General features: G+C 35.4%; 1 protein-coding gene across 7 annotated transcripts in view; it reads left to right on the plus strand.

The window, feature by feature from the left end:
* The window catches only part of LAMA2 (laminin subunit alpha 2), a 648,848-nt gene that overhangs the window by 434,096 nt on the left and 200,034 nt on the right, over positions 1-14,718 (plus strand). For all 7 annotated transcript variants that reach the window (XM_043888304.1, XM_043888305.1, XM_043888300.1 and 4 more), the window contains one exon: positions 5,743-5,877. In XM_043888304.1, coding sequence (XP_043744239.1) covers positions 5,743-5,877 — 135 coding nt within the window. The remainder of the gene's footprint in view (positions 1-5,742; positions 5,878-14,718) is intronic.

Raw genomic sequence — 14,718 nt, forward strand, 5'->3', positions numbered from 1 at the left:
GGAATAGGAAATGGCAACCTGCTCCAGTATTCTTGCCTGGAAAATTCCATGGACAGAGGAGCCTGCTGGGCTACAGACCATGGGGTCACAAATAGTTAGACGCAACTGAGTGACCGAGCACAATAAGTATGTATATTGTACTTAAAATAACAATCCATGTGAAATATACATACGTACACACAGTGGAGATGTGAAAAAGGCACATACAGAATATGCTACCTTTTCAATGAACATGAAAAAAGATAAAAGATGGAGAGAATTTGAGATTTTTCTAGACAAAAGGTGGAATTTTATTTATCCCAAGGAATGTTGGCTGCACTGCTGTCTCACTGTGTGACCTTGCTCAATCCCTTAATTGCTATCAGCCTTAGTTATTATATAGTTATCCAATCTGTAAAATTACAGGTTGGGTTTTGTAGTTCCAACATTCTCTGGTTCTACAATATTATTTTTCTATACAAGATACTGAGTAAGTAATCAAGATTGACCTTTAGACATCTTGAAGAGAAACTTACAACAGATATATTTTCTGCATTTATTAAAAGAATACTCTTCCCTTATGAAGAAAAATATTAGCAAAGAAGCAAATGATTTTAATGTAATCTACTTTCACTCACATACACACCCACACACACACACCCCTTCCATTCCAGATTTTAAATGTTAAAACTCATCTGGTTATAATCAACAGGCTTATTTAAAAGTATATTCTAAATATAATATATTATTAATAGTATATTCTAAATATAGTATGTTATTATCTAAATATAGTATATTATTAATAGTATATTCTAAAATGTACTTTCCCATTAATTTTAGGAACTTTCCGTCATTATATGAAAATATAAATTAGCACAAATAAAGCAAATGTTATATGAAAAAAATCAAGAAAAACTAGACATACATACAAACTATGATCTGCATTGGTGACTTACCTATGTCCTGTGAATTTCACTTAAGCTCCTATGGACAGACAATAACTACAGTAATATCTTTAGTGGCAAGATTAGGGGATAAAGACCGATCTCTTATAATAAGGTACCTGAGGTTTTCTCCACAACCCATTGCCTCTAATCCATTATGCATCTTGTTTATAATTCATCTTGATTTTAAAGTATAATTACTCAGGCATAAAATCTCATCATCAAAGCAAGAACCAAGGACAAGTTTAAAATAATACATCCCATTCTAGTAACATATGCTTTGGGTCATGAATACACAAAGCAATTCCTTTACAATATTTTCACCAAATGTAAGGTATTCTAGAGACATCTGCATTTGCAAGCTACTCAGTTCATGTTTTTGTACAGAAATGTGGTTGCAAGTAAACAAAATTAAGTGTTAGTTACCATGGTAAATACAGCCAGTGTGAGGACCTAGCATTGTTGATTACCTGTAGGATTATAATACTATAGCCCTGTTCATTGAAAATGTCAGTTCTAGAAATGATTACTTTTTATAATTTATCATTAGAAGTAGAGACTGGATTACCTTTAGATATCAAATAAAAGCCACAATTTCCTCATCACATTTGCTGTTGTGGGAGCCTTTTAGATTACCATACTTTACCTAAGCTGTTCCTCACTGTTATCTCAGTTAACATTGTTTTCTCACCTGACCTAATCTCAGGTTAGTGTGTATGCAGAAACTGAAACTATTCAGCATTGAATATGTGGTTCTCTGCAATAAGATCATGGAAATCAGATATTCATAGATGATCTCTTGATGACGCTTTGTTCATTTCATCTTCTTTCCCCTTCCATCATGTTTTAATAGTGTTTCTGACTCACGGTTGAATGGTTAGTATATACTGGATCATCTCCCACAAACTGTCAGGTGACTGCCAAAAATAATTTTTTAAATCCTCAATGTATACCTATTACCAGCTCATAAAACTCAAAAGACAAAATAGTAAGACTAGACTGTTTTTCTTATACATGCATACTTCTGGGGATGTCCTTTACCACTTTAATTGTGCATGGAAGACCCAAAGACTCTTTTCATGGTCATTAAATATTAAGGAACATGGTATGGGTAAGCAGCATACATTGTGTGTTTCCCGATGCAGTAAAGAACAATTACCGTTGCCTTTTTTTTTTTTTTGGTACATTCTCAATGACTGTATCTAAAAAGTTACCTGGAATAGAAAAAACTCATATTGATTTATTAAATTTCAAGCACTGCACACACACATCATCTCATTTAATCCTCACAGCAACCCGGTTAAAAAACACACACACAACTGACCGTTTATTGCATGCTTACTGTACCCTTCACAGTGTTGGTGCATTCCCTAATGTAATACACCAATATTGAGTGTATTGTGATTCTCATTTTATGGGTGAGGAAGTGAAAGTCCAGGCAGGTTAGGAAACATGCCCTTTATCACACAGTGAGAAGAGAGCGAACAGCTATTTGAACCTGGCTGAAAAAACCTAGATACATGAATATGTGCTTGCATGCTAAAGTCACTTCAGTCATGTCCAACTTTTTGTGACCCTATGGACTATAGCCTGCCAGGCTTCTCTGTCCATTGGATTCTCCAGACAAGAACACTGGAGGGGGTTGTCATGTCCTCCTCCAGGGGATCTTCCCAACCCGAGGATTGACCCCACATCTCTTGTGTCTCCTGCATTGGCAGGCGGGTTCTTTAGCACTAGTACCACCTGGGAAGCCCAGATACATTAATACTCAGCCACTAAGTTCTGCAACATCCTTACATTCCAGGTGAGGGAACTTCAGTCCACAGTATTTAAAATCTGTACAAGTCATCTGTAGTAAGTGGTGGAATAGGAAGTAAACCCAGGATTGTCTGACTGTAAAACCTATGTAAAGATACAAGAGAGTGTTTTTACCAGCAACAGCACAAGTGTCTATTTTTGTTATTAAACTCTGAGGAGGATGGAGGGGTGTTGTGTAACCTCACACCTGGAGCATGTTGGCTTCCTACTCCCTTTGTATCACGTTCCCTTTTTTCCTCCCTCCCACATTTTTGTACAGTTCAGTTCTAACATTTTGATGGGATATTATGAAGACAAACATGGAAGAAGAGCAGAAGAAAATTGAGCTCTGAATAATTTCTGCACAAGAGAAGAGAACTTGGGGAAAGTTTGAGTTGGGAAAAAAAAAGGGATAATATTAGGACCATGTTTATTTACTTGCCTTTCAATAATTCTTTATTTTGTTCCAGAAAGGATTTTTAAACAGGACTTTAAAAAGTAGCTGTTATCTTTCCTCTTTTATTCCTAACTCAAACATAATGATTCTCATGAATTTTGCCCTAGTTGACTGAGAAGAAAAACATCTGATTTTAAAAAACATCCTCAGCAATGTGAAAAACAGAAAAAAATAAATACAAATAAGATCCACAAGAGTATGAGATTAAAGAGGAATAAATGCATTTACATTCCTTTACAAAGTGTTTTAAATTTCCCTTGTATTGTGGAGTAGTCTTTTTTTTTTTTTTTTGCTAACTCTTAGAAATTTGATCTATAAAGACACACAATTAATCTGGAGTGTTAGAACTGTAGAAACTAAAGAAATCAACTGAGTTAATACATATGCTCATTTGTGGGATGAGGAAACCACATCTCAATGACACCAAGTGATTTGCCTGTATCCCTCAGGCAAAACAAACTTGGAAAATCAAGGCTTCTGTATTCATTGATGTCACACTGCCAGAGTCTGTATGCCCTTCAAAGACACACACTTCCAGCAGAGAGTGAGGAGCGTGCCAGTGATTCTCAATCCTGGCTGCTTATTAGACCCTCCTGTGAGTTTTACAACCGACGCTGGCCCAGCTTTCCACCAATTATATGAGAATCTCTGGGGGCAGAGCCAGGTATCAGTAAAACGCTAAAGTTAAAGCTCCTCAGACGATTCTGTGTGCAGCCAGGGTTGAGAATCACAGAGACGGGCCTAGAAGCTTCCACACAGAGCTTGAGTTGAAGCCCAGACTTGTACTCCCCCTGGGGTGCTTTTCTACTTGGTCCTGCTCTTTCCAGAGAAGAGCCATAGCAATGGAGAAATTGGGTGGATTACAGTAAATGTCACCTGCCAGGGCTGCTTTCGATTTCAGTCCATAACATTGAATTGCATATGATTCCTCAATGAAAATGACCATCTCTTAATGTTATTCTTCTTGTAAGACTTGTTTTAAACTTCTGTTTGATTTAAAAAATAGAGCTAGGAACTCTCAATTTGTGTGTTTTTTAAAGACACCCCCCCCAAGAAAATATGCCAGTAAAATAACAGTAATTATATAGGTATCCAAGGATGAAATCTATACAAAGAAAATCCAATTTTATTCTACAGTCAGCATGCACCAGAGTTAGAACAACCTACACTGTGTAACATTTTCAAATACACCTTAGATTGTTGCCTCAATTGTGCTTAAATGAATTCCTGAGTCATAATTTCCAGACCTTACTTGGTAACAATAGCAAAATGAACCTTGATTTTGAATAATATGAATAAACTTATTCATGTATCTGATTTTTCCACCATAAGATAAATAGAACTCCAAATATTTTGAATACTATTCCTGGTTTTATCAGCTTGCTCAAATCCAGGACATTATTACATCTCATTAGAATTTCCTACAGGCCGAGATAAAAGCAGAGAGAATCTTAAGTGCTTAATTGAAGTACTCTCAAATTATCCAAATCTAAACAAACAAGAGAATGCAGATTATTGATCTATTGATCGTTTTCTTTTTCTAAGGAACCTCTCTACCTACTCCACCCTGGTTTGGTTCTTTTGGTCCAGAACCAAAAGAATGCAAAGGCATTAAGAAGTTCTTAATTTAATATTTTCCCCTGCTTATTCAGCAGTCACTTCTCTTTATCAGTGGGAGTAAGATATCCTATGGAAAAAAGTTGACATGGATAACATCCCTTCATAATCTTTAGTGGAATCTGAAAAACTAGCTCCTACCTCTTACTCATAAATCAACAAAGGCTGATAAATGCAGCAGCTTTGCATACTAAGAGATCTGAGCCCAGAACACAGGACTGTTCTCATTTCCTCTTCAGAGCGATGGGCTTTCTTCCAAAAAGCCAGTGATGTTTCTTGATAAATTTACATAATAAACCCGAATGAAGATGGAAGCCTTGATTTTGTGTATGTCAGCTTTGTTAGCAGTTTCCTGTTTGCTCTCAGATTTTTATTGCAAGATGAAAAAAACTACATCAAGAAAAGATACATTTTATTGGTGGCCTAATATTCCCAAGACGTGTAAAGCTCTTATTATTTTGAATTTCTTACTTTTATAGTCTTTAAATTATACCTATATAAATAATGCAACCGCAATACTTTTTATTTATTTAATTTTTTGCTGAGTCTCATTGGACTCATCAAGCTACCCATCAAGCACAGTGGAGACAGCTTTTAGGCTGTCAAGGACATTGGGATTCTCTCTTTAGTCCATATGACAATTTTATTTAAAAACAAACTTCTTCCTCAAGAAAAAAGACTATGTGAAGTTTGTTCAGGCTGAGTGGTATTTGCAAATGACAACTTTCCTTTGCTAACATCTGATAGCACAGATGCTGCCTGTATACTTGATGGACCAGGCAGAAATACACATTAGGAATCAAAAGTGACATTCACTGTTTGTAAGTAGTGTTGCCTTTACCACTGATGGGACGAAAAATATCTTTCTTTTTAACTACTGAAGAACCCAAGGTTTGCTAAAGAAAGCTTTCTAAGTTGGCTCTCCTAATTGGCTCCGTTTTCTTTCAGACATGCACGCCAGGATTTTATCGACTGCGTTCTGAGCCAGGTGGCCGTACCCCTGGACCAACCCTGGGAACCTGTGTACCTTGTCAGTGTCATGGACATAGCAACCTGTGTGACCCTGAAACCTCCATATGCCAGGTACTCACCTGAGCCTTTCTTGGATAAAGCCCATGCTCTCTTTTCTCCTTACACGTATTCATAAACTGAGTGCCGAGATCAGCTAACCTGCAGGGAACTTAATTGTTTGTATACATATGTGTGTGAGTGTGTGTGTAAGAACATTTGAAGAAAAGACATCATACTATGCATTTTTAAAAATAATGTAAAAATTATAACTGGAAAAATCACTGCTCATGTCAAGAAATAGTACATTAATACCAACAGCATCTTAGACAAGTACTAGAATCACAAGGGGTTTTTTTCTGATTATTACTAAAAATAAACTCTTTGTAAGAAATTCAGAAATTATAGAAAACTATTAAGGAAAAAAAGTAGTCTAAAATTTAAGATAGACATTTAATATTTTATGTGTTTCCCACCAATTTTATGTATTTGCTTATAAAGAAGATTTATATGATACCATAGGTGTAGTTTTATGTCCTGCGTTTTTTTAAAATGTACATTTCACGAGCGTATTATGTTGCTAGTCTTTATCATCTTTACACTCTTTGATTTGATATCCATAATTTAACTATTTTTTATGAGTTTTTAACTGCTCTTTTTTTTTTTTTAATTGTTGTGATATTCCTGCTAAACTCCATTTTTCTCATCCCTGGAACAATCAGAACTATGGAGAAATTCAAGTTTTCTGTGTCACTTGGGGCCCCCGAAATCTAATCCCCACACAGCTCTGGGTGTCTCAGTCGAACTCCTTCACCACCTCTCCTAGTCTTCTGAAACCCCTATGGAGCCTTGTGGAACTCAAGACCAGAAATAAGCAAAATCCCTACATAATCTCCCTCTTCCCTTGATTTCCTCTTCATTTGCTCAAAGTGAAACGTGGTTTTCCAGCACACTGCTCCCCCAGCCACACTCTCCAGTGAAAGCCACTGTTTTTTCTCACAGTCTTCATTCCCCTGACCCTGAAGGTGGGGCCACTTTCTTTTTTTTTTTTTCATTTATTTTTATTAGTTGGAGGCTAATTACTTTACAATATTGTAGTGGTTTTTGTCATACATTGACATGAATCAGCCATGGATTTACATGTATTCCCCATCCCGATCCCCCCCTCCCACCTCCCTCTCTACCCAATCCCTCTGGGTCTTCCCAGTGCACCAGGCCCGAGCACTTGTCTCATGCATCCAACCTGGGCTATATCACCTTTTCTCCTCTGTAATAGCCCCCAGCTTTGATTCTCACATCTCCATTGATTTGCCCACTCTACCTGCTTGTTGAAACCATCTTCTAACCCTCGGGTCGCCCACCACATTCCTAGAAGATTTTTCACTTGCATCATTGCCATTCACTGTAGCACCACTTCTGGCGTAATTCCTGCTGATTCCGATGTCCGTAAAATGAACTCTTCCACACCCTTAACTTTAGTGTCTTGTCCTCACTCCACGAGCCTTTCCAAGGACTTGTCATTATCAGGAACTGAGAGCCTCTATAGTCTCAAGGTAAACCATCCTCTCCTTTGACTGGGAATGGCTCCCCACTCCATTATTCTGCCCTGGAGAATTCCATGGACTATATAGTCCATGGAGTCGCAAAGAGTTGAACGTGACTGAGCGACTTCACTTTTCATTTCTTGATACTTCAGTGTCAACATTTTTAGTCTCATCATTGACATTCACATCTTTTATCATTCCTTGTGTCTCCCATGCCCTCACTTTCTTAACCAGCTTAATATTCATGACCCTTCTTTACTATCGCTGCTTTGTAATGTTCATTTCTCTTATTACTACTCGTTTACTAGCATTTACTCAGTGAATTCTAACTCTGGCTAAATCCTACTCCTCGAATGCCTGTGCCTTCTAAGCTGAATGTGGCTGTTGAAAAACACATGATTATGCCGACTAGTCTCACCATACTTTCACCATCACTGACTTCAAATGGAACCTCTCTGCTGCAATTCCACCATGCCATATCTCTCCAGTCCAGCATCTTGATCACTTTTCTGGATGATAATTTGATACCTTCTCTTCCCTCTTCAAGCTTCAAACCCTTCCCAGACCCATTTCCATCTTTACTTTTAGTTGATGGCCTTGCTTCTTCTTATTTCACTGGAAATTAGAAGCAATCAGAAGAGAACTAACCCAAGCTCCCACTAACACATGCACCTATTTTTTCTGCATCTGTATGCAATTACTGTGATTCTTCCATGAGTTTGGATAAACTGTTCTTGTTTCTAGAAAAAAACAAGTGTGCCACGTACGCCCTTCTCCCACTCAGGAGCATCACTCTGTCCACCATTATTCTCCTCTCCCTTCTGAATCACATTTTGATTCTTCTATCTAGAAAATCAATCAATCAATCTCTCTTGACTCCACTTTCCCTCTTGACTTGTATTATTTCATTCATCTCCTTTAACATAGAAAAGAGTTTATACTCCATCTACAATTTCTCTCCTACCATTCCCCCTTGAACTACTAACATCAGGCTTTCCCTCTACCACTTACCAACAATTAGTGTTCAGGTCTTCATTGTATTGATTTATCAGCAGCGTTTGCTACTCTGAATCACCCATTCCTCTTGAAGCTTTTCTTCAGTTTAATTTTCTGGACATGGTAATCTCGGGATTTTCAAAGTCTGCTCTTTGATACTTTTCTTTGCTGTTTTCTCCTCATTACCTGAAGTCAATATATTGATATTCCTAGGACTGAATCCTTGGAGCAATTTGCTTCTCTAACAATATTCATTCTCATGGTAATCTCCCCTGGGCAATGACTTTAAATGTCTATACTGAGATTGCATAGTATTTACCGTTATTTCTATGATTGCATTTTAGATCCAACTTTTTAATCTTTCCAGAATTTATTATAATGTAAGGAGATGATTTTTCTTCAAATATGTTACTTTAAAGAAACATTTACTTAATAATATTTCCTTTTCTCCCTGACACATCATGGTGTCTGAATATATACGTATTTCTTTTGCTCATGTTAAGATATGTTTTAAAGAGCATCTTTTCTTTTCTCCTTACATTTTAGTTCCTATTATAATGCCCTGATTACCTTCATTTTATGGTAAATTATAAATTCTAGTAAAGCAAGGCCCTTTGCTACACTTTTTTTTCTAATTTTCTTAGCTTGTTGTACTTATAAATTCTTTCAAATGACATTTTGATTCACTATTTCCTCTCTTCCCCAAAAAATAGTACTAGAATTTTTATTTGAATTGTGTTAAGCTATTCGTAAACAATCATCATCTTTACACTATTGAATTATCCTCCCTAAACCTAAGAATATGATACTCTTCACTTTCAAACATTTTATGTCTCACAGTTTTTTTAGTATTACCTATATGGACTATGCATTTCTTATGTTAAAATTATTGCCATGTATCTTACATTTTCTTCTTAATGGTAAACATTACATTTTTTTGTTTCAATGTATTTATTAACTGGTCATTACTGGTAAATATTGACAAAATAGATTTTTTACATGTTTTTTAATATCCAACCACTTTCTTTCTAGCTCTAGACATTTCTTAGTTGATTCAGTTATTTTTATATTTACAGTATTTTCAAAAACCTATATATGTGTCTTCCTTGCCAGAGCTATCTCTCATATAATAATTTCATAGTTTTGATTTGATTAAGTCTCAAAAAAATGTTATATAGGAGGGTGGTCAGCTTCCTATCTTATTAATGATTTTAATAAGAATGACTCAGATCTTTTATCACAAAGTACAATTCTGGTGATTAGTTTAAGGTAAAAGTTTTCATCCTATTAAGACAACGTTTTATTCCTGACTTCTTAAAGGTTATCTTCTTTCTACCAAGGCAAAATATGGAAATTTATAATATGCTTATTTGTGAGGACTGGAGTGGAGGTGAAGATACTAACCATCCTTGAATTCTTGAAATAATTGTCATTTGGTTTAAGGGTAATATTTTTTTCCAACCTCTGGCTTGTAAAATTCAATGGATAATTTCAGAGGAGGTGGTTAACATACATTCTTAAGTGAAAATTAAATGCATTTTTCTTTCTTATGCTATCTTCACTGGAAATTATAATAGTAATGTCACTCCATATGATGCTGGGAAAGATTGAGGGCAGGAGGAGAAGGCGGGCAACAGAGGATAAGATAGTTGGCTAGCTTCACTGACTCAATGGACTTGAGTTTGAGCAAACTCCAGAAGATAGTCAAGGACAGGGAAGCCTGGTGTCCTGCAGTTCATAGGGTCGCAAAGAATCAGACACAACTTAGCGACTGAACAACAATGAATAATTTAGAAGTCCTCATAAAAAATACAGTCTAATTTCATTTTCATTTCAGATAAAAGTTGTTGTATTTATACTGTCTGTACTCTTTTGACCAGCTGGTTATTATAACTATTTTTGTGCCAACAATTCTTACTATAGCTCTATTTTCTGAGATATCACTACGTGAAATAAAAATAAATGCATAGGTGCATCAGACATGCACAGCTAGTATAAATTACTGTGCTCTGAATTTTTATATTTTCCTTCAGGCAGCTTACAACTTTTGGGTTTAGGCAACTTCGTTCATTTTTGAAACAGCTTCATGAGGCAAATAGGAAATAACTATGACTACTCCAATGCTATAACTGAAGCAACTGAAGCATACTGATTTCTTTACTATTTTTACTGTGTTTCCCAGTTAAATATCATATCACCTACACAGTGCAATGCCCTCTATGTTGGCATGGTGGTTATAAACATGACCCCTTGGTCAGACTGCCTTGATTCAAATTATGGCTTCATCCATTATGGTCTGTGTAAGCTTAGTCAACTTATTTAACCTCAATGGTGTCTTAATTTCCTCATTTATAAAATGAAGATAATAATAGTACTGAATCATAGAGTTTTTCTATGGATTCAATGAAATGCTAGATAAAAGGCTTAGAACGTTACTTGGCACATGATAAGCTCTATAGTAGAAGTGATAGCTATGATGATTAATGATAATAAAGATGATAATTACCATACATATTATCCACCATTTATAATCTAAGAACCGATCAGATGATAATTAATAAAAAAATTACTGTAAAAAGCAATGCTATATCTAGTGCTATGCTAGATTTTCTCTTATCTTGTTTTTTCTTTTCCTTTATTCCTTTCTTCAAAAATAAAGAGTAGATAAAAGTATAGAAATTTTCACAAGCTAAGTATTTGAACTGTAAAATAAAACTCACATCACTTTGTAACTACTCTTAATAATTCTTAATGACACTTACAAGAGAGCTGTTGCTTCTTCGTAGATGCTAATAAATCCTACACATAGGCATGTTATTACCAATATCTAAGTTACAATTGCTTCTTAAGGAAAATTTTCTTCAAAATGAAGTAGTAAAACCTACAAGATATTGAACCTCATGCCAGAAGGGGGAGAAGAGGTAGGTGAATTAATACTAATCCATACACAGACACACACACAATCATAAAAATAGATAAGATAGAGTTTTAAGAGTTTATATAACACTAACACACATCTATAGCTTTGTCTCTTTATACACAATATATTCTCATTTAATAGTCACTACACCTATAGTCAATATTGGGCTTCCCAGGTGCCATTAGTGGTAAAGAACCCACCTGCCGGTGCAGGAAACATAAGAAACAGTGGTTTGATCCCTGGGTTGGGAAGATCCCCTGGAGGAGGAAATGGCAGGCCACTCCAGTATTCTTGCCTGGGAAATCCCACAGAGAGCCTGGCGGGCTACAGCCCATAGCGTCACAAAGAGTAGGGCATGACTGAGTGACTTACATAGTCAATATTATTTCTCCTATATTTTACATGGGAATATTGAAATCTCAACTGGCACAAGTAACATTCTCAAGACCAAACAATTTGTGAAAATATTATTTTTACTCTATCACAATTCTTATTTTAAAATGAAAGGATAAAATAAATATTGATCTGCTCTGTTGTCTGTAACACTGTCAGCCTCCATGGTTAAGCAATTAGCTCCATCTTCAGTAAACTCATAACTAGAATCTTCTATGTTTAAGGTCTTTTAAAAATAAACCTTATCTTATTTAATCTATCTTACCAAGATAGAAATTATTAGTATTGTATTACAGCTCTGAAAATTAATCCTAAAAAATATTAAGTAACTTGTAGACCCTTGAGTAAAAAATATTAGAATCATGTTTCACATCCAGTACAAAATAATAGTTGCTGATTGTAATCATACTTTTAGCTGATGGAATGACTGTGATTTTGAAGGTCCAGGTGAATTTTACCCCAGTGTATTAATAGAATCTGCAATGTGATTAAGAACCATATATGAAAAAAATTTGCAAAATCATGAAAATATGAAATTCATCATAGGATGGAAAACAGTAAAGTATCATACCAGGTTTTAAAAAGGAAAGTAGAATGTAAGAGACGGATTGAGTTTGATCTCCAGTGAAACATAAATAATGTTTATTACCAATCAGAATAGGTTCCCTTAAAATAAGACGTATCAGGCTAATTGCTTGAGTTATTATGTATATAACATCTGAGACTGTAGTTCCGTGATTCTCAGTATAATTTCAAACTCATCAGAGAATGTGATAAGTCATGTGTCAAATTCAGCAAAAAAGATTAACAGCTACCATGTGTCCAACCTTATGTATGTACCAGAACCAGGGCTTGCCACTGGAGATAATCTTTTCTCATTTGTTCTTACCATAGATTGATGAGAAAGGATTATTCCTTCTAATACAGCTGATAAAATGATGCTGAGAAAAATTAAATAATTTGCTTAAGTCATAAGCCTAAGAGATCTATGGCTCAAACTCTGGTTTGTTCAAATAGGCATTTGATAGAACATTTCTTTATATGCTCACAAACAGGGCTGAAAATATAGGCCAAATAGTAATCAGTTCCCAGGTTCAGTGGGTGTAGAAGCCACTAAACAGCATACCCTACAATAAGGTCTATCAATGTCTCCATTGATGAGGCATAGGATTTGTGTTTGACCCCGTCATGTTCAAAATCTCTATTAATGATTTGGTTGAAATCTATCAAATATTCAGATGATGTAAAGCTGGAAGTGTTACCTACAGTGTTGGATGCTGTCAATAATCAAAAAGAGCCTGGCGGGTAGAATTATGAGCCACAATTAACAAGCTTAAATTAATAGAGTAGGTTTTGAACTTAGGCTCACTTGTTTATTCATTGTTGAGGCATTTGTTAATAAGTATTACCATGTTCAGGCATCATCATGGGTTCTGGGAATATAAAGATGAGGAATGTGTGGGCATTGCCTTCTAGGAATTTATATACTAGTGTTTAAGGGAAAAAACAGAGGGAATGACACATAATAGCAATTTCTATGAAATAGGAGTTCTTACTTGACTACAGATTCACTTGTATAAGATCAAGATCAGGGATGGAAGTATGTTAAATATATTTGTGAGACTTATAATCTCTATTTTAAGAGAAATTCTGACTAATCAGGGTTGTTAACTGTTTAGCTTGAAAAAAAGATTTAGGAAGTAATAATGTTCTTAAGATATTTGAAGACTTTCCCCGGGAAATGGAAATTAGACTTAATCTGTATAGCTTCAGGAGGCAGAGCTTGGGTTGCTAATTGAAATTAGAGTGAAACAAGTTTCCAAGCAGCATAAGGAAAAGCTTTGTGAAAGTAAAAGTGTAGTCACTCAGTCCTGTCCGACTCTGTGACCCCATGGACTGTAGCCCATCAGGCTCCTCTGTCCATGGGATTCTCCAGGCAAGAATACTGGAATGGGTAGCCATTCCCTTCTCCAGGGAATCTTCCCAACTCAGGGATCAAACCCAGGTCTCTTGCACTGCAGGCTGAGTCTTTACCTTCTTAGCCACCAGGGAGGATTTAATCTGCAAAGCTTCAGAAGGCAGAACTTGGTTTTCCCATATTCAAAAAACAAAAATGAAAGCTATATATTGTAATCTACTATTGAAATGATACTGGCATATATTAATCTCCAGATCATTAAACTTCTCTTTAGGCCTCTAACACATAAAATTTTTTTCTAAAGACTAATTTCTGTATAAGAGAAATATTATGTCCTCTATTTCAAAGCAAACAGGAAAGTTATATGAAAGATTGATGTCAAAAGTTTCAAAAACAGCATCATGATTTGTGTGCTGTGTTTGTGGGGCTAAGTGGGACATTTGATTCAGTTAACCAAGTTTAGTATGTCAGCAACCCTGTGAAAGATTGACTGTCCAGAGAAAGTTCAAATATTTGCTATCTCTTTGTAGAAATTATACAGAGTTGTAGGTATAAAAGAAGCAAACCATATTTTTTAATATCTGTATTTTTAGTAATGATTAGCATTATTTTTTGTGTTGACTCACTTATCAGTATTACAGTAAGTTACATAAATAATTTATTATGCAGGTTTTCTTTTTTTTTTTTTTACAAAGGCAAATGTTAACAATTATTGCTTAAGATCCCATGTATTTTGGGGCATCTGCTCATTTCTATAACTATAAAGTATATTCTTAAAGCACTCCCCAGTTAACACTCTTTCATCATTTGGCAACTTGCTGAATGATTTGAGACTGGAATTCACAGATAATTATTTTATCTTGGAATCATTATCTCTCACCATGCTACTGTTAAATATGAAATGGCTATTTTCTTGCTGAAATACAGTGGTTCCTTTGGATGACTGAATAAGAGAGGATTATGGTACTTAAATCAGTATCCAAATATGACAAATCCTCTCTCCCTGCTAGCCACCTTACTGCAAATTCTTTAGACTTGAAACTGACCTTTTTCATCTTAAGAAGCCTAACCAGTTTTTATCTATAATACCTAGAAAGTACATTCATTTATGCAGTCATTCAAAATAATCATTGAATGTCAACATA

The sequence above is a fragment of the Cervus elaphus genome, chromosome 26, assembly GCF_910594005.1.
Source record: "Cervus elaphus chromosome 26, mCerEla1.1, whole genome shotgun sequence".
Classification (NCBI taxonomy): Eukaryota; Metazoa; Chordata; class Mammalia; order Artiodactyla; family Cervidae; genus Cervus; species Cervus elaphus.